The sequence below is a fragment of the Streptopelia decaocto genome, assembly GCF_964273445.1.
Source record: "Streptopelia decaocto genome assembly, chromosome: 2".
Classification (NCBI taxonomy): Eukaryota; Metazoa; Chordata; class Aves; order Columbiformes; family Columbidae; genus Streptopelia; species Streptopelia decaocto.
The window spans coordinates 155,271,987-155,292,958 of record NC_138655.1 but is presented as its reverse complement, the minus strand read 5'-3'; the positions used below and the strand labels follow the sequence as shown (position 1 = coordinate 155,292,958).

The window sequence follows — 20,972 nt, the reverse complement described above, 5'->3', positions numbered from 1 at the left end:
CAAAACCCCACACTAACCAACCTATACTTAAGAATAATAGACTACAGGTTTATATAGAATGCTGAAGTGATCTGAAGTTTAATTTCATTTCTAGAGGTAAAACCCTATGTCATTTCACACTAAGCAGACGTAAGTTAGCAAGTGAGTTTTTAAAGCATTAGAAAAGAGAAAATTAGGCAAATTCCTAACAAGACTAGGATGAGTTCTATGTATTAAAATATTTTAATATAAACTACCTATTAAAAAATAGAAGGAGCCATAACAAACTATATATTTGTCATTCATGAAGTCCTTTAAACATGAAAACAGCTTTGGTGAATACTGCAAAGCCTGTTTCCTTCACCCGCAGAGTAAACTTCAGTGATATGCGTGTGCAAGAGAAATCAAACCACATCACTAAAACACAAAGCAAATTAACTGTAACCTTGCAGTGAGACGTCACCATTAGAGATGGTTCAAGTATTAATTATAATGCCCTTCAAAACATCTCGGGTTTCATATGTGTAATTTTGATGTTGTTGGTATAGTGTACATTTACAGCCATGATTATCAATGCATCACCCATCACTAATGTCTAGACAGCACTACAGTATAAGCATTCAATAGCTAAAAATAACATGCACAAAAAGAATGTTTCCATAGCTCAGGAGGAGAAGAGATCTTTATGCTGCTCTCCACAAAAAGTCCCAAAAGTCAAAATTACAGAAGCTTCAGGACAAATATTTCCAAACAAAGGGATAAAACTTTAAAAAGTATCCTAGGGCTATATTCAGAAAGTAACTTGGTTATCTGCAAAATGCCTTGTTATTACAGATCCTGTCATTCCGCAGAAACTTCAGGTTCAAATCAAACTAACTTTCCAAGATTATGCACCAAGACACGGGATCCACCCAAGACTGGTATCCAAGCAGGACACAAAGTACAATTTAACCCAGCCAGAGGGAAGTTATAAGGAAAAAGGTAGAACTGGTAACCATCCCTCTAGGAAGCAGCTTCACAATTCCAAGATGCAAAGCTTTTCTCCAGGTGCTGGAGCTCGTGTGGCAGCCTACACAGCAGCCCGACACAGTGCTCAAGAACAGGCCCTGCACACCATGGTCAAGTCTCTAACAGACTTGTAGAGAATAAAGTCTAACTGAAGCACGATAACATCAACTGCCCTGTAGCTCTAGAAATACGACTTATAGAAAGATACTTCAACAAGGACACCACTGAAGAGTATTTGATAGTACAATGCCTGGTGTTGTAGATATTGTGTTCAGACATGAAAGCATCAGCCAACTTACCAGCACTGGACAACCGACCAAGACTTGGGAGGTTCTGCTCAGTGCTTACCCAGAAGTCTCAGTCCTTAAACAATTCAAGGCACTGAGAAGAGGAATCTAAGACTCGGTTTTAAAAGCAAGCCTGCATTTCTGTTTCTTATTTAGAATTCATATAGATAACAATGAACCAACATTTCTGAGTGACTCCACTTTTGGTGTTTAAGTACTAGCTGTAAGCTTCTATATTATACAGGCACCTTTGAAAGTTTTACCTTCAGATAAACATCCAAATAAATGCACCGGTACAATTATTTAAGTAAAAGATATGTCTAACATTTACCAGCACCTACTTTGCTCACATTCCCTTCTCATGAACATCTTAGAATTTCAATGCTGCACGTTATCCCAGTGCATGCTCACTTGCTATTTTCTTCTAAAAATAAATCCAATACAAAAGCTGCAATTATTTCAACTACACAAGTGGCATAAGAACTTGTAAATTAGGGCGTCTGCATCATAATCCTGACTATACTGTATAACTTAATGATGCCCAGCAGAAAACCACAATATAAAACTGAACCTACTGTGAGAACAATCAATTTCACAGTTTTATGTGTTTATAGCACAAATAATTCCTCGCGCTAAATAAAAAGCTTGAAGGGTATGAAATCAGTTTTCCTGAACCAGTCAAATAATTCTAAATTAATAAATATTTTTTTGCTCTTGCTAAGAAATTAGTGCTGAAACTCTAAATCACGCAATAGTTGAACACAGCTTTACTCTTCCAAGCAGTTTTCCAAATGCATTCTTACTTCTGTAAACCTGCTAGGAATGAAGTTACTCATGACAAAGAGGTTACTAATTTGACTACAACTTCTAAGTAATACGCAGAACTTTTAATCCTTTGTACATTTAAAGCAAAATAAAAGGAAACTGAAGATCTTGGATTACGATAGTTCCCAAGAAAAAGTCCAATATCTTATAAATTAAAAATCCAACACTTACATGTGCTACATTTGATGGTCTATTAATCTGCTGAATATCAGCACTATTAGTAATATTCCTTAATGTCCGCATGGCTGGACTCCATGTCGCCATCATTTCCTGTCGATCGGAACTTTGGGCACCTTGTACTGAAGCCATTAGGTTGCTTCTCATATCTGGAGGCAAAATATTACCTGGCACTGGTGGGACATTGGCACATAAATTAATTAACCCCGAGTCTTTCCCTTGAGGCAACCTACGCTTTGCTGTAGATGCCTGTGGGACTTCAGCTGGTGTCCAATTCAAATTTCTTTCTTGCTTTTCTGGAGAGGAATCTGAAGAATCATCAAACATCAGTTCCCCTTTTGCCTTCTCAGCAGTAGTAGATTTTGGTGAAAAAGCTTGATCACCCAAAGGTGATCCTTCTCGTGAAGATGCTGGGCTTGATAACTTTTCATCAGTACTAGCTTCATTCTGAGACTCTTGTTCTTCATTTTCTGCTTCTTCCTCCTCTTCCTCCTCCTCCTCTTCTTCCTCCTCGTATATAACTAAACGGGGATGATAAGGAACCTCTTCTTTTTTACTCTTATCAGCTATAGAATCCAGTACCCAGTCTGGTGTCACAATTTTAATGCTGTCCCGTTTACAAGCACATTCATATTTTTCCTGGAAAAAAAAAATTAAAAAATTAAAGACAAAAAATCCCAAATAACTTTTTCAAGAGCAGGGCTAGAGAATGGAGAGGCAGATCACAAAAGGCTGTCCAATAAAACAAAGTGACCTCTTCCTGAACAAACATGAGAAATTATGCTACTGTGCATTACCACAAGTTCCAAGAGATTAAAACAAAAACCTCCACATTTCCGATATAAAGGACTCAGAAGGCAAAACTGCAGAAGATTAAGTCTTCGCTCACAAAAAAACACCACAAATTCTTCTCAAACACAATCACAAAAGGATTTGAGAATCATTAAAATCAATTATGAAAAAAAACCTTCAGAACTCCAGCAGCTAGCAACATCGCAGTCAATACTAAGGTGCCATTGATTTTAGGTGGATGTGAAGTTAAGTCTAAATACAGTTTATACTTACGTTTTATCCACTAATAACAAAACAACAACAACAAAGAAACCACACCATCATGAAAAAGCATTTGGGGAAAAATCAGAATCTCACAATAGGGACAAATATTTACAGGTGACACTGAAAAAAATGCATTTCAGCAGGAATGTAAATCAGAAACCAGTCAGATATCTCCCATACACCTTCTCAGAAGCTGCAAACTGATGCTGCCCTCAACTTTAAAGCTACACTTCTGTCCAAATATTAGCTAAATCCATTTCAATGAGAGGTTGCAATGTTGATAAAATAGAAAACTTCATCCCTCCCTCTTTCCTCACTATTTAATCATTTGAAGATATATACAACTAAAAAAAGTTCAGTCCTCCTTTTCCTATGAAGAGACACAGAATCAGTGTTCTGTTTATTCAGACATCCCCTTTGATGGAAACCCTTCACACATATCAAAACAGTGGGATAAAAATGAAAACTTTCTTTAGAAGATTTGAAACTAATTTCAAGATCTAATATTTAAAAGCGATTGAACTGGAGTTTTCTTTGTGTGACAAACAATATAAATTAACAACGAGCACATTCAGAGGAAATTAATTTAATTTAATGATTCTCTAGAGTTATTTCCTACAATGAAACTGTCATTCATACACAATAAAGAGATTACAGATGAAATCGAGTTTATTTGCAGATATGAGTCTTCTTTCTTTCTTTGCCATGAGAATTATTAAGAATCTTGTTTTATCACCTTGTGTCTAGTCAAAGCAACCATTTAAGTTTTCACTAGTGTCAAGATGTTCTCATTACAAACTGCTGCAGATTCCCTTGTAGTAGAACGTCAGAGGGGCAGGGCTAGAAGCATTCTAAGTAACCATCCTAGGAAACTGTTCCCATTCAATGATTATACAAATTAAACAAGATATTTATTTTATCCTACAGATATGAAATGCTAATGTGTTTTTTTCAGTTTCTTGACTGGCAAGCTCAAGACAACATCCTCTGCTCTAAAAAGCTTATTATTTAAGGTAACACTTCTTAAATATATATCATTGGCTCTTAAAAAGACCACCTTGGGTAGCAAAGCTCCTCATCCAAGCACTACATTTTGTTATGATGCAGGAGGTGGTGTTTGCTACACCCTTCTAACTCTTTCACAGAAGAGAATGCACTTAAAAAAACCCCTGAAAAGCAGAAAACCAACACCACCCCCCCCCCCAAAAAAAAAAAACAAACAATTAAAAACTAAAAAGGTTGTTATCGTTTTAAATGAAACAGGGAAGAAAAAGCAAGCATTTCCATGTCCACACTTTCTCTTCTCCCAGTGCTGACCCATGTTTTATTTTAAATCACTTTCCTACGTACTGCATGCATAAGTTTATTGTCATCCTACTAGCGACATGTTTTTATTTTAGTATTAGGTAATTTACATTAACTCCAAAATACAAAAAAAGAGCCATTGGTGGGACAACAATATACTCAATTTGTATAAAATGACATTAGAAACTTCACAAAGTTTTACAGATTTATGTAAGGAGGTAGAGTACAGAACCTGACCTTAGAGCTACTCATATTCAAATAACTAACCTGTGTGACCTCTCCCACTGATTTGAAATTTAAAAAAAAAAGGATGATGGAAGTGTGCTTATGTTATTAAAGGACAAGAAATAAACCATAAAAAAACAAAACCAAAAACTTGCTCCATCCACCGCATTAACGAAAAGCATCCAAACTATCATTTTAAAGTGAGCTTCAATTTGTTTGAAGTATTTTCAGTCTCTGAACGAACACAATAAATCAGTTACAAATGTATTTGTTCTTCAGGAAGAGGAGTTCCTGACCACTTCATGAAGTTCCAATGAACTATTATAACCAAAGCATTAATAGAATGAGAGGAGAGGAGGCCATTCTGATGTGCTCAGTGCTGCCTTTGGCCAGTTACCTGATCTTTCTGATTCAGTTTCTCCATTTGCATAAGGACAGGAACGTCTGACTTCTGACACAGGAGAAGGAAGTCAAATTATGACATTAAATCAGGAGGAGCTGTGGACTCTCTCAAGGGTAGAGAGGCCTTACAGAGAGATTTGGATAAACAACAAAGCTGGGCAGTCACCAGCTGTATGAGATGCCGGATCCTGCACCTAGGATGGGATAATCCTGGTTATACATATAGATTGAGGGATGACAGGCTGGTGGAGCAGCCCCATGGAAAGAGATCTAAGGTTGATGGCAAGTTGAATACAAGTCAGCTGTGTGCCCTGGCAGCCAAAAGGGACAACCACGTCCTGGGGTGCATTAAGCACAGAACTGCCAACTGGGAGAGGGAGGTGACTGTCCCATTCTACACTACTCTGGTGTGGCCTCATCTCAAGCACCGTGTGCAGTTTTGGGCACCTCAGTTTATATAAAGGGATATCAAATTATTAGTGTGTCCAGAGGAGGGCGACCAAGATGGTGAAAGGCCCCAAGGGCAAGACTTAGAAGGAGCGGCTGAGGTCACTTGGCTTGTTCAGCCCTGAGAAGACTGAGAGGGGACCTCATAGTGGTCTACACCCTCTTCAAGGGGGATAGCGGATGGGCAGGTGCTGATCTCTGCTTTCTGGTGACCAGCAATAGGACACGAGGAGATGGAATGAAGCTGCGTCAGGGAAATTTCAGATTGGACATTAGCAAAAGGTTCTGCACTGAGAGGGTGTTTGGTCACTGGAACAGGCTCCCCAGGGAAGCGGTCACAGCCCCAAGCCTGACAAAATTCAAGTCACTTGGTTTAGTTTTAGGTAGTTCTGTGAGGATCAGGGAGTTGAACTCAATGATGCCTATGAGTCCTTTCCAACTTGAGATATTGTAGGATGCTATGATGGGAGTGATTTGAAGTATGACTTCATCAGAAGTTGGAGAGGAATGCTGTGTGCTGTTTATCCTGCCATCTCTCTTTAAAACAAAGGCATTGAGGGATTTTGAGAGTTCTCTTTCAAGAAAAAAAAAAACATTAACTATAAAGAAAAAAAACTGTTCCTCCTTCTGCTCTCCTTGTTCCTTTCTCCCTCATAACAAGGGCCATTTAACGCATTTTTTCAATTTTGCCCTTAATTTCTCTTCACTGATTCTGTATCTACAGATTTATAAATCACAATCACTAACAATTATGACATGTCAAAATTAGGTTCAGATAAACAGAATAAAGAATAAAATGCTTTATTCAACCAGAAACACAAATACCAATATGAAATTGGACATATTTTGAATTCATCAGGCTTAAAGCCATGCTGATAGTAAATACAAATGCAATAGCTGCAATGCAGAATTGTGCTGAATTTAGCTGTTCTAAGACTAATGAACAGCCTTAAGAATCCTAACTTCGGGGAAATGGAAAATTTTTGATTATTCAAAAGCAAATGAGAGCTACAAGAAGAAGAATTGCACACATAATAAGATCTTACCCCCTTTGGCTCAGGCACAATCAAATGAGTACACTTATTATTGAGGCTCAGCCGGCAATTCCCTCCATAAAAAGTAATCAAAGCCCACAGCGTATTTCGGTCTTCAGATGAAACCTAAAAGGAAGGTAAATAAGCCTTTTAGTTCTATCCAACCAACTGCCTTCTGCTTGAAGAATTTTAGTACAATCCATGACATACCATTTACAAACCTGGCTAATGTATTGCCTGTCACTTTTAAATACCAAATTAGCACGAAAAGTCACAGAGAAGAAAGGGTGACAAAGAGACGGAACAAGAAATTACATTAAACAATTATTTTTAGCCTGCACAGAGAAAGAGAAAACATTCTTCACTCCTGTAAAACTCAACACTAATATATGACCTTCCATGAGATAAAAGTTAGTGATCAAGCAAATAAGAACTATTTATCTCGCTTTATTCACTGGCACCTTTGTTAAGGTATCAGTGCATAAGCAGATAAAATATGTTGACTGAATATTGTGTTAATGCAGCAAAAGGAACAATAGGAGCAAAATATAGTCTAGAGCACTCGGTGTTTTAAAATCACTGTACAGCTGAATACAAGAAAAATTACTGATTGTTCACGGTTTGAAATATTCATGCCCTCATTTTCAGTGAAAAACTGTTTTATGTGATAATTCATCTAACATACAGAAAGAAGTCATAGTACAACAGGAAAAACTAGTACCTCTCCTCAAAAAAAAAAAGGCAAAAACAAACAAGCATTACATATATATTGCACATTGGAGTAGATTGAAATATGGTTCACTTCTTACCTGAGAGAGACATGCAGTGACTCCAAAAAAGATCTGACACGATTCTGGAGAAAAGGCATTTACACTGGAAAGCAGGTGTTAAGGACGCAAAATGATTTCAGTAAGAGTTTCCTGAGGGACATTAGAAGGAAATGAAATAGCGTGCATGATATGTCTCAGATATTATCAAATATCTGACCATTCAAAAACTTTTATTTTAAAAGCATGTTGCCTTTTTCCAATTCAAGTTGTAAGGATCAGGGAAAAAAAAACCAACAAAGTTCAAACTGCGTCAAGACACTTTTAATATTATGACTTATTTTGGTGACATTATAAACTTGCCTCTTACCAGAACATATCCCTCAGCCCATCCCAGGATGCTAAACACAGGAAGTCTGGCTTACGGAAGTCTTTACCAAGAGCTTTCTTTCATTATCAAGTGCTTATCTTCCATGCTTAAAAATATGAGAGAACCTGAAGAAGAAACTTTTGCTACAGTCAGCAACAAACAATTATGATGCACAAGAAATTTGATAAAACAGACCAAGAGAAGTGTGTTTTTCTAAAATAAAACCTAAAAGCAGACACTTGTGAGAAAGCCGAAGTGTCTTTTTTGCACACTTACTAAAAGAGATGGTAATATGGCAGATGACTCCATTTAAAACCAGCAAGAAATAAAAGCACTGCCTTAAAAAAAAAATAGGGTTAGAAAGTAATCCAGAAGCCAGAGGTTTCAGAAATGGCTGTTTGGTAACCAAATGGTAGAATTTTTGCTTGAAGACATCTTTTGGAACCTCACCTGCCCTTTGCAATTTTTGAAAGACTGGAAAAGTAGAAAGTTTTCTAGCATACAGCATGATGATTCCTAACACACAGCATGATGGTGATTAAGTCCACAAAAGGCACTAGGGCACCAGTTTTCTAATAGTGCAATTTCTCCATCAGAAAGAACACTAATAATGCAATACTAGGTTATTTAAGCCTGAAAATGTAGCTAATTCAAAGGTGTTTTATTATTTTTTCAATGAGTCCTCAGGAACAGGGAGAAGGCTTATAGATGTGTGACATAACAACAAACATATCAAGGGACGAGCTCATATATCAGCAAAAGCAGCAAAGTAAAGTATTAGAGAGATTACCTGCAAACAGTAGTATAAGGAAGCATCAGATCTCCTGTATTTTTTTTCTTACAGAGGTGTAACACTTGCCTTAGGCAACAGATCTGGGATGCGGGGCAAGGGGAAATCTAGGAGCTACTATGAAACACAAACTGAGAAAATATCACACTGGGAAGTAAAAACAGAAACACAGCATGAAACTAACATGAAGTTTTCCACCATGCTTTGAAAATTCAATCAGATCTCTGGTAGCAATGCAGATTTGTTTTCAGATGCATGAAAGAGATAGATAAACAAAACAGTATGCCAAAAAGAGCAGTGAGAATTTTTACAGACCTAGTAAATATGGCTTGCAGGAGGAAACCGAAAGATCAGAATTGATGTGTTTAGGAAGCTAAGAGGACACATCTTCAAATCCTTTAAAGGCTGCCAAATGAAAAGAGAAGTAATTTGTTCTCCCTGTTCAGAGTGGCTCAGATAAATCAAAACAGGGTTAGACTGCAGCATGGTAACAGGGTGAAACTCTAGTGAGGCACTGTGAGGTGACTGGGGAGACCGTGAAACATCCAATACAGGAGGGGCCTTGTGAAACAGGAGAGAATGGTTTGACAGAAATGACCCAGGCAAGACAGACAGACCAGCTGACTTCTGTAATGTCCCTCCCTTTTCTACACTTTCACATGACTTTGCATTTGAGATACATGTACATCACGTTAGAAAAAATGACCACAAAACCAGATGTGTATGGTGTTACAATACAAGCGCATACTGAGATTTCTGTAATGAAACACAATTATTTTCCTGTGCTGTTGAGAGATGCACCAGCAATACAAACATTTTGATATCCAGAAGAGACAATACACAGCAAGCTGACAAAAAAGCCCAAGAATACCCCAAGAAGTCAGATGAACATCCTGACTTTCTCTGTGTTGCTCACTATGCCATCTAAGGCAGAGATTCAGTACTGGATCTTTCAAAAGTGCTCAGTTTTCTACTCCCTGCCTGAACATCTGCTCCAGGCACATAAAGCAACAACAGCTTGGTGTTTAACTTCACAGAAGTCCAACAGTTTGACTGCAGCTGGCACTCTTCTTCCAACTCAAAGTGAAACAGACCCTCTTAAAACAGTTACAATCAGCACAACAACCATGTTGCGAGTGGGTCTGGAAAACAAAAAAGAGGAAATATGACAAAACTCACTTTTCTTTCCTCCTAGCAACAAAAATCCAGAAGTGCTCTGACCCTCTGTCAGCTGTACAAGACTGTGGAAAAATAAAACATCCCTCGTTCTTGCTTTTGCTGCTATCAAAGAGGTTTAAGAAAGAAATCACCAGGCCTCTTTATGGCATTATAACTGAGGCTTTCACACACGAGACTGTCTTTCCTTCTTCATTTTTCTGTTACTTTGCTTCAACTGCAGGTTAGTCAGATTTTGTGAACATACGTTAGCAATTAACAACACTCTGCCTCCTTAAGTTCCCCACGGTGAAAACAACTTTCACAGTTGAATGTTAAAATGTATTCATAAGAAACAGGCAAAATTATTATGCTTTTATATTGTAATAAGTCATTCTACATTAAACTTCACCTTTAACAATTGACAGGCAAATGCCCATAAAATAAGTACCAGAATTGGTAAGCTGACATAAAATCTTTAAGGCTCTAACTAGATTCATAAATCTGACAAAAGATGTTTCTAGGACTTGTTTCTTCAGAAATGTAAAGAACACTTTGAGCACTACATCTCCAAATTAAAACATAAACAAAAGACAAAACGTAGAATCTCAAGCCTCTATCTAAACAGGGTCCAAACCAAAGCAACTGAGCAACTAAATTATTCCTATTAACTACTATATTTTTTCATTGTGGTAGTACCTCAAACCCTAATGAAAGGCTGAATGCCACTGCACGAGAGTAGTGAAGAGACTGAAACAGAACAAAGTTAAGATTTAACAACCCGTTTTAGTGAGCACTACAAGGCTCAGAATAAAATCTAAAACCACCAGGTTGTAAGGACATGAAGTGCTCGGGAGAATAAAGCAAAGGTCCAAGGACACATTTACTGCTGACAGGTGTACAAAACTGCCTTCCTCCTTGCAATCCAAGAATACGACACCACTGAGACCCGCTCTTTTCATTTGGCCATTCCAACGTACATCCACAATAAACACTCCCTGGGCAACATCCATTCAGGGCTGCATTCACACATTTATTGCTACAATTCAGTTATGGATTGCATCACTCTGGGGTTTTATCTGTTGATTTCTCTTCTAGGTACATAATAATGCCAGCTCTTAGAGCACCCTTTTAAAAATGCCTGGTTTTAGACAGAAGACCAATTTTCTAATAGTGCAACTTCTCCATCAGAAAGAACAACACTAATCACACAATGCTAGGTTACTTAAGCCTGAAAATATAGCTAATTCCAAGCCATTTTATTACTTTTTTACACAGTCCTCAGGAACAGGGAGAAGGCTTACAGGTGTATGACATAAGCAACCATCCACTCCCATCCTGATGATGAAAGGATGATAAATACATATATTGTTTCCAGATGCAAAACCACAAAAGTCACCAAACCTAGATCACATCACAATAATCAAATTTTTTTTAAATACAGGAGTAGCTCTGCTAATTTGGCTTTTGCCATGTAAAGTTTGATGCATTTTTTTCCATTTGGAAGCCAAGTCGTTAATGGAAAACTTCCTTCTGCTTAGGTCAGAAGACTATCCATGACTACGGCAAATGTTTCACCCAAACTGCTGAATCCTATCCAACACGTTGATTATCATGATCAAAACAGCTGCAAAGACCTCACTATATAATTTTATCTGATGAATTTAATGTTTTCTCTTCCTACGGTTCAATTCCTGAGATGAATTCTCTTGGAGAACTAGAGAATATACAGGCTATTTCACAAATACCTGAGACACAGCAAGATGTAAAGGCATATACCTTGAAATACTGAGGATAAAACATGGATTCTGAATCACCAGAGCACATGAAGACCTGAATTCCTAATATGAACACCTGAATTCTTGCATCTACCACCTCTTGTTTTCTATTACAGACACAACCACCTGCTAACCTCATTCCAAAATGAGATCTCAAGCCTGACAGCATACCTGCTTAGTCCTGGCATTGTTTGTTGCAATAATCTGCTCCTATCTGTACTGAAATGTATTGATTTGTTTCAGCTTTTCCATACATAGAATCTTTATCACGAAAGGTCTGAGAAAAAGAAGTATGAATTTTTTTCCATAATAACAGCCATTGTCACAATTCCTACAATCCAAAGAAAAAAATGAGGGGAACATAAATAAAGATGAAACAGTAATAACTGACAAGAAGAAGGACTATGCCATCCGTATGTGAGAATATATGCTCCAAACAAGTTAAGAACCAAGGGTCTACCAAAGGCAAGGACAGACTATCCCAAAAATGGGAATACCAACACTATCTGTTAATAAAGTGTTATAAATAACACAGTGTTGATGAGTTATAGCGTATTCACCCCTTACTTAACTCTGCCTCTAGACAAGGCAAAATAGGTCATTCTACTGTGAACCAACGTTTGCCCACTTACTGCACTGTACTGTTTTTCCTGGATCCTCACAGTTAATTATCAACATGCAGCTAAAATGTTTTGAGTCCATTTGCTGCCAGTTTTCTTGCAAGTGCCTATTAAGCATCCCAAATAGCCAGAGGAACAGGAAAACTGAAGTAAGACAAAGAAATTTCTAGCACGCTGCGATCTCGGCAAGCAAGACACATCCATCATTTTAAAAATTTAAGTTGTACATACTTGAGACAGTCTTAAATCCACGGACAGTATCTATTTTAACATGTTTTCTATAGAAATTATTCAAATGTGAACTTAAAGGATACGGTAGGAGAGCTCCACAGCGAACAGACAGGATCACCCAGGAAGGCTGAAAAATAAAAACCATGAGACATTAAAAAACCTCCACATGCATGTGTGAAATGTGAATTATCTTCCGAGTTCATATTATAGCTAGTTTCAACATAGATCTCCCAGCTTTGAAGTTTAAGTGTTTCACAGACATTGTACTTAGGCCTTTTACAAAATAAATCAGAACAATCTTCTTTTTGTAGAGTTACTATGAAGACTGCTCAAAGGTTGTGCAGCAATATGGGAGCAAGACCCCCTTATCTTATCCTTCTATTGTGCCAGGAAAACCATTTACAGTATTTATTCATCCTCTCAATTTTTTCAGTCTTCCCTGCTATAAAAAAAAATAACCCTACCTTACACTCATCACCAAGGAGTCAGGAACCATTATCTTGCATAGAAAAGAGTTTGTAAACACACAACCATGAGGGCTGCTACGCACACAGGTGCTGACCCCTGAATGACAGAATTCTGGGACAGACGAAGGTGGTGGAGAAGGGAAAAGATACAGGACAGTGGTCCCAACACAATATAAGAAATAAGGGGGAAAGAGTGGCATCACATTCAGTATGAAATGACATTTACTCAAAAACAAACCAACAAACAAATATATTGTGGTAAGTATGCATATGGTGTCCCAATTCTTGGTATGCTCCCTCCTTCAGAAAAAGATATAAAAAATTAACTAAAACCATCCAATTCATAATTACTCAATACTCCGCAAAAAAAATTGGGAGATTTTCCTCCTTCAAGTTTTTCTCTTTCTTGTTCTCTATTCTTTCCTCTCAATAACAAACCACCTTTGCCTCTGATTTCTATTCCCTTAATACTTAGTCTGATCTTCTTGGTTACAGATCATGCTGTGATATGTTCAGGTCAAACTAAGTGACATTACTGAAAGACTTGCTCTTATTTGGCAAATGAAAAAGTTCAGCTAGTAGCAGTTATAAAGTAAATTATTTAAGTAAATGGCATTAGAAAGCACTGTAATGATGCTGATGCCCTTCCTTCACATGAGAATGGCAGCAGTCTTCTTGTTTTTAAGACTAAAACTATGCCACAGAACACTTCAGAAAAAGGAACTAAAAATTAATCACCACGCTTACTATAGCCACAAAATCTCTAGCTAAGCACCTTCTATTTTTTTTGGAATTAATTCCTACTTCCACACTGTCAGATTAACCCTCGTGACATAAGTTGTCAAAATACTTTAGTGCCACCAGCAACGACATAGAAAAAATAACCCAAAATCATGTACCCAAAGATACTGGCAGTGAAATACTAGTGCTTTTTCTTCTAATCATTCTCAAGACTTGCAGAGTGACAAGTTTACATTTTCAAACATGAAGTCCACTAACTTTCAGCGGAAAAAAAAAAAACCAGTATTGCAAGATAGTATCAAAATACTGGTAATTCCAGCACAAGTAAGGAAAGACTTGAAAAACTAATATCAAAAGAAAAAAAAATCTACAAGTTACTACTGTTTAAAATTTGCACAGTACACATATGCAGAACCAACATATTCATTTTGCACCTTGCCAATGTTTAAAAAAATCCTCATCGTCTACTACTTATTCTAAACTGATGCTTCCCATTCCCAGAAGCTTGTAAGAACCTTCCCATCAGAAACATTTCTAAAGTACAACTAATAGGACACCATCTTACAGATGACCAAAGGAAGAATCTGAAAAAAACAAGCAAACAAACAAAACAATAGAAAACAAAAAAACAACCCAAACCACTGATAGATACAGAGCAAAAAAGAGAAAGGAGAGAACAGAATTGTACAAGAAATCTATCAGTCAGGATGAAAGTTTGCGTAACAATAATAGAAGATTTTTCATGTTTCATTTTTTTCATCATCCAAAAAGAAATATTTTCTGTTATAATAATGAAGTATCCACATCAGTAATTTGACAATATCATGGATGTGTCATTCACCTTTACCACAGGGAGATCAAAAACTTCACGAGATTCTCCAACTTCTGGATTGTCTCCATCTTCTGAAATAATATGTGAAGCCAGTGCATTGTAAGAAACTTCCTTCGCTTTCCCAGCTTTCAGAAGTTGAATAACCTAAACCCAAAAGAAAAGAGGGAGAAGTTAACTACTTTTAGCAACTTTGAGAAAAACATTAATGCAAGAACACACTAACACATGAAAGGAATTAATATGACTTTCTCAGTGGTCCTCCTGTAAGTGGCTAGCACGCCTTTTGAAGATGCAAATGCATCCCATTTAAAACCTGATCACCAATGGTTTGCACCTCTGTCATATTTTAATCATACAAGTTAAAGATTTACTTTCCAAAAAAATTCAGGCTGGGGCAGAAATCTGGAACGTCAATTTTTTTCCAAAACATATGTTCTTCAAAAACATCTCAAAATAATTCTCTCTAAGGCATAAAACCCTTCTCCTCTGTGTTTGTTTTTGTATATGATAGCTTTGGAAGCATTTGAATATACTTTAAAAGAAGAGCTTGAAGCTTAAAAAAGGTAACCCAATGGTTACCTTAGAAATGGTAACATCATTACTTTACACTGCAGTCTTCATAGGAATTCTGCCAGATTTAGCCAGTTATTTACTTGGATAAGCGAGGAAAAAAAAAAAAACAAGTTCATGCATTTTCTGAAAATGTTCATTTAATAGCTAAGAAAATAATTCCTTCACTAAACACATTTGGTTCCAATATTTCTAGTTCTAATCAATATACCTCAACTGAGAGTGTAAGGGTAAATGTGAAGAAGCCATCCAGCTGCTCCAAAACAAAACAGCCAGACAGAAGAACCAAGGAAAGAGAACGTGTCTGATACCACCTTAGTATGAAAAGAATCTGGAAGCACAAAAAGGTTGTAACCACTGCCTTGAGAAGGGAAAACATTCTAACAAAGAGTTGACGTATTGGGAAAAAAAGTGATGGAGGACAAAGAATGATTTCGAGAAACATGAAAGTTGCTACCTTTAAGAGCTGGAATTTAAATGTCTCCCTCCATCACTCTGTCCTCAGAAAATACAAAGCACCTCACAACTCGTATCTTACTCCTATTTTTGCAAGGCACATATAGATGATGTTGGTTTAAGAGTTCACTATTCTCTCAGCTCAATCGGAGAGAACCCGGCCCTGGTCCCTAAAAACAGGACTCACTTTTATTTGAATAAAAATAACAGAGAAGGCAGTGGGGTGTAGAGGTGAGGAAGAGAAACATGTTTTAAAAACAATAAGGCCTAGAGTTCAAATGTTAAAAATGCCAGTTAAGATTACTCTTTCTCCTTTCCTTATTCAGAAATGAATAGAGGTTCACTTCATAATCACCTTGCAAAACCAAACTGGCATGAAGTTCCTCCTCCAAAACCTGCCAGGGACAGACACTTATCCCTCAACACCTGCTGGGGACCCGCCCTTTGTAACCAGGCGCTCTGCCCACCAAGTGAAGAGAAGAGAGCAAGGCAGCGATCAAGCAAAATATTAATTGGTCCTCACGCAATTGCTACGTACCCTGTACACTAAACAAGACAGTGAAGGCAGTGAAAAAGAGAGTCTTTCAAAACGTGGTGTCAGGCTGTTATAAAGCATCTAGGCTAAGGAGAAAAACAAGGATGGAGAAAAGTCACCACTCAGTAAGGAGACAATTTTGGCATTTCCTGGCTGAAGTATTTGACTTTAAAACTTCACTTATTTAAGAAATCAACTTTTTTTCTGCGGTGGATGAATATGTGATATTGTCAAATTACAAAAAAATTACTCTAAAATAACCAAGAAAATCGATCACAAGCTTGCTGTTCTTGCCACCACAGAGTCAGGAACAGGAGAGAATGTTTCCATTCTACACACCAATCTCCTGTATCACAGGATACCTTCCTGCATGAAATCCAGTTAACTGCAAAGTCACACGAGATGCTATAATTCCAATGGGAAAAGCTAAATCAAAATAAAACACTTTTGAAAACAGCAGATATTTAATAATAGCCCCAGCACACAAGCTCCTTGTCTCGCAGAGTTACGAGCCCCATTCAGGTGTTTGTTTTTGGGAAAGCTAAAACCAAGAGTGAACATAATGAAAACTACACACCCAAATCTGTGAGATAGTGTGAGAAAGAACATACAACTAATGAGCCAAAAGTATGGGGTTTTTTTTAATATCAAACCAATATTGCATTAAAGAGTCTGTGCAAAGAGTCTACTTATGCAAAAAGTTACGCTAGTTTCAGGTAGCAAGTTTAAACACTATAAATACCATTGCTAGTAATTTCTCGTGATTATTTGAAGTGGTACGAAAAGGCTTTTCCTCATTTAGCTCATGTCAACTTCAAAACTCCTCTCAGAACACAACTTCTTCAGTTTCAGTAGTGTACAAGGTAAGAATCTAAACTAGTATCAACCATATACTCGCAACTAGAAAATAAAATGCTGAAAAGTCCTCATATGATCATTGTAATAACCCTGCACTTTAGGTGTTAGCTTAAGTCCATTAAGTGAAATTTCTTTTTTTTTTTGACATATACATTTTATTTTTGTTCTTTCCCACTAAAATCTGTGTTGGAAGAAACAAGAGGAATATTTCAAAACTAAGAAGGCAATGAGCATTAAAAAAAAAGTAAAATAATAAAACAAGAGATAACCAGAAACTAAGTATCCTGCTCATGCTGCATTTAATTACTTTTTATCTCTTTCTGTATGAAATACCAATTTTAACTGGTGCTACCAAAGCATGATGGTTTGGGTTTGCATCTTTTAGGAAAGCAGCAAAAAGCATTTATTAAAAAAAATAATAGCTGGCATCTACTCCTCAGCCCTGTAAGGTGTGAGCAGCCAAGTCCACATCCCAATAGAATGGATTTAAAGCTGGGTGCCTAATTCTCCCTCATTTGCCAAAGAATATCTAGGCACAATTCCAGACTTTTGTTTCCCTTGTAGTTTAGCCTGCATATGTTTTAATAGGCAGTGGGTATTCAGTTATTCACCTGAATATATTACATTGTTTTTCTTACTCTTGGATTTGTTTTGATTAAGAGTGCTCATTTGTGCTAGGCCTGTTTTTTATTAGGACAACTGGTCTTCCATGAAACCATTTGGAAATTCAAGCTGATCAAAGTGTGCCCCTCCCTAAAATGTGGGGCAAAGTTATTTTCAAAAAATCAAGCTGGCAACCATTTGTATATAAAGAAGTTAAAAAACTTCAAACATATTTGTAAGCTTTATGTTAGTAATGGACCAATATTTCACTCTAAAAACTGCTTAAAAGCTACTTCTTGAGCTCGATTTATAATTTCTGCTTTCTGCCTCGGTTCAAAACACAACCACCAAGTACTACTGTGGTTCAAGTTGCTCCCAGGGTACCACGGAGGACACCTGCAGAAGGGAGGACCAAGGCACCCACGAAGAACTGATCCCAAGCTCAGCTCAGCACAACGTCCTCGCTCTGACAGGGCTCTGCATCCCTCCCAGGTGCAAGTCACTTCAGCATGCAGAGCACTGGAGGGAACAGTGTTTGAACAGGCCAGCAGGCTGCAGAAACAACTCAGGTGCACAGGACTTCTCAGTTCGGGCATCACTCACAGTGAGAAAGTGGCTCAGCAGCTCCCAGCACGGCTGAGCTCACAGTGCAGCCAGCTCCATGCAGTGCTGGGCCTGACCTTATCAGTGCTGCCAGAGCTACCTTCACTGTCTGCCTGCAACCCCAAGAAGCCATCCACAAACTGAGGAGAATTTAGGGGACCTAATTTAGAGCAAATTGAAGCTGTCAGACAATGGCATTAGCTGCTAAGAAGAATAAAACTTAACACAAGAAAGAAAAGTATTTGAGTAGAGTGCTAGTTTACTCACTCTGTGAGAATACCCCTGATTGTCTTTGCTATGTCAACACAAAAGTAACTACATGCCTTTTGGGACACTATGTATATATGATAAATGATATACAAGAGTCTTATTGTTTTTTGCACTCATCTCCACATAATATTGCTGCTCTAAAAATACAGGAATTGTTATTCAAGCTCTAACACACTGTTAAAAAATATATGCCTAAAGACTTTGTTTTGTTTCCTTCCCCCCGCCCTTCAAATATATTCTTAGTCTGTGTTTCTTTTAGCGTATAATCCTATTCCTATGAAGAAAAAACACCTCAACAGGTCCGTGCCTATATCTGAAGTTCACTTAAAGGCCCACAAGACTCAGTGAATGTCAGGACATGAAACTAAAGGAACTCAGAGGCTCGACCGCAGCAACTACCAAAGCAGCAAAGACTTTCATTGTGAAACCTGCGAAAATCTGTTTGCAGAAAGGTGCTGTCCTAAAGCTACATACAGTACACTTCAAGCACTTGTTTAATTGGACATGCCACAGAAAGCTTTTTTTAATCACCTTCACCCGATATGACTGGGTGTTATTAACTCTTAGGCCAACTTCATCATCTATGTCAGGGGTGTCAAACTGATTTTCACCAGGGGCCACATCAGCCTCGCAGTTGCCTTCAAAGGGCTGAATGTAATTTTGGGACTGGATAAATATAGGAGTAGTTACATCTAGGGCCAAATTCACAGAATCACACAGAATCACAGAATGTCAGGGATTGGAAGGGACCTCAAAAGCTCATCCAGTCCAATCCCCCCGCCGGAGCAGGAACACCCAGATGAGGTTACACAGGAAGGTGTCCAGGCAGGTTTGAATGTCTCCAGAGTAGGAGACTCCACAACCTCCCTGGGCAGCCTGTTCCAGGCTCTGTCACCCTCACTGTGAAGAAGTTTTCTTCTCAAATTTAAATGGAACCTCCCGTGTTCCAGTTTATACTCATTGCCCCTTGTCTTATCATTGGTTGTCACTGAGAAGAGCCTGGCTCCGTCCTTGTGACACTCACCCTTTACATATTTGTAAATATTAATGAGGTCACCCCTCAGTCTCCTCCAAGCTAAAGAGCCCCAGCTCCCTCAGCCTTTCCTCACACGGGAGATGCTCCACTCCAACATCTTCACTGCTCTGCGCTGGACTCTCTCCAGCAGTTCCCTGTCCTTCTGGAACTGAGGGGCCCAGAACTGGACACAATATTCCAGATACAGTCCCATCAGGGCAGAGTAGAGGGGGAGGAGAACCCAGTTATCCAGGGTATTGCCCAGGCCAGGGGGCTGCACGGTCAGCTGTCTGCAACTTCTGCTCTTTGCCTCCTCTGGATCCGGGCTGGGACCATACGGAGATGACACCTCCAGCACATCACACACAAGGGGTATGAACGGTCCCGTGGCGGCTACGAGAGCCACAGAGACGCTGGGCTGTGCAGGGCCGGCCAAGCCCTCATTCGTGACACCTCCCCCCGCCCGGAGCGGCCTGTCCCTGTCCTGAACCCGGGGAGGGGCCTGGACTGGCACAGCGGGACGCCGAGGGCGGGCGGTGGGGCCGAGCGCGGCCCTGCGGAGCGCCCAGCGGCCGGAGCCGCGGGCAGGGCCGCTGCGCCCCGCGCTGTCCGGCTGCCCGCCCGGCCCGGGCTGTGACAGGAAGTCCCTTGGCCCGCCCCTCCTCCGCTCAGGCGGCGCCGGGGCCTGCGCGGCGGGGCCGCGGGTTCGTTCCCATGGCGGGTGGCAGCGCTGGCCGCGCGCGGCCGTTACCCCCCCACAACAACAACCACCACAACAACAAAACAACAACAACAACACCACCCCCCCTTCGGCGCGCGCGCTCCCCCTCCCCCGCGCCTTTCCCGGGCGCGTGCTGAGAATCGGCGCGTGAGCCTCGAACCGGCGCGGGAAGTGGCGTTGGGGGTGGGGTGGGAGTGGGGGGGGGGTGGAAAGAGAAGCTGGAAGATGCCACAGTGCTCCCCCCCGGAGGCGGGGGGGGAAGCGGGAAGGAGCTGAGGGAAGGGGCAAAGGGGAGGGTGACCCGGTACCTTGGGGTCGATGTCTCCCACCACGAAAAACTTGACATCTTTGAACATATCCTCCGGGACTTTCAGCTCCTCCTCGTCCGCCGACATGGTCCCGGCCGCCAGCACCGCACCCCCCCCTGCGCCCCCTCCCCGATATTCCCCACGCTCGCTGTGGAAAACCGCCGGGGCCCGGGTCTCCCGTCCCCTCCCCCCGCCGAGTCGCCGAACCGCGCGAGCAAGGCGCGCGCTGCGGGACACACCATCCCCCGCCGGGACGCAGGGGGGGTGGAAGGGGGAGGGGAGAGCCGCCTGTACCCAGCAGCTCTCCCCGCCCGATCAGCCACCCCCGCTGCCGCAGGACAGCGCCCACTCCTGATCCACGGAGGCTATCTCTGCTCCTCCGTCTCTCTCCGAACCGGACCGGGAACCAGCATCCGGGGCCGAAACTCCCCCCGTATGGAACGCAATGGACTCGCCCCGAACGACGGAGGCGGGCAGCGGGGATACCCGGACCCGCCCATTGGCAAACAGGCGAGGGGGGGGGGTAAGGGGAGCGCC

The 20,972-nt window shown here is 40.1% G+C and overlaps 1 protein-coding gene across 2 annotated transcripts in view; it reads right to left on the bottom strand.

Annotated features, from left to right (window-relative positions):
- The window catches only part of PAXIP1 (PAX interacting protein 1), a 37,850-nt gene extending 17,279 nt beyond the window's left edge, over positions 1-20,571 (bottom strand). For both annotated transcript variants that reach the window (XM_082044829.1, XM_082044828.1), the window contains exons 1-6: positions 20,436-20,571; positions 14,506-14,640; positions 12,540-12,583; positions 7,555-7,618; positions 6,758-6,871; positions 2,271-2,915 (exon numbers count right to left, since the gene is read on the bottom strand). In XM_082044829.1, coding sequence (XP_081900955.1) covers positions 2,271-2,915; positions 6,758-6,871; positions 7,555-7,618; positions 12,540-12,583; positions 14,506-14,640; positions 20,436-20,522 — 1,089 coding nt within the window. In that variant the 5' untranslated portion in view covers positions 20,523-20,571. The remainder of the gene's footprint in view (positions 1-2,270; positions 2,916-6,757; positions 6,872-7,554; positions 7,619-12,539; positions 12,584-14,505; positions 14,641-20,435) is intronic.
- Between the last annotated feature and the right edge of the window lie 401 nt (positions 20,572-20,972).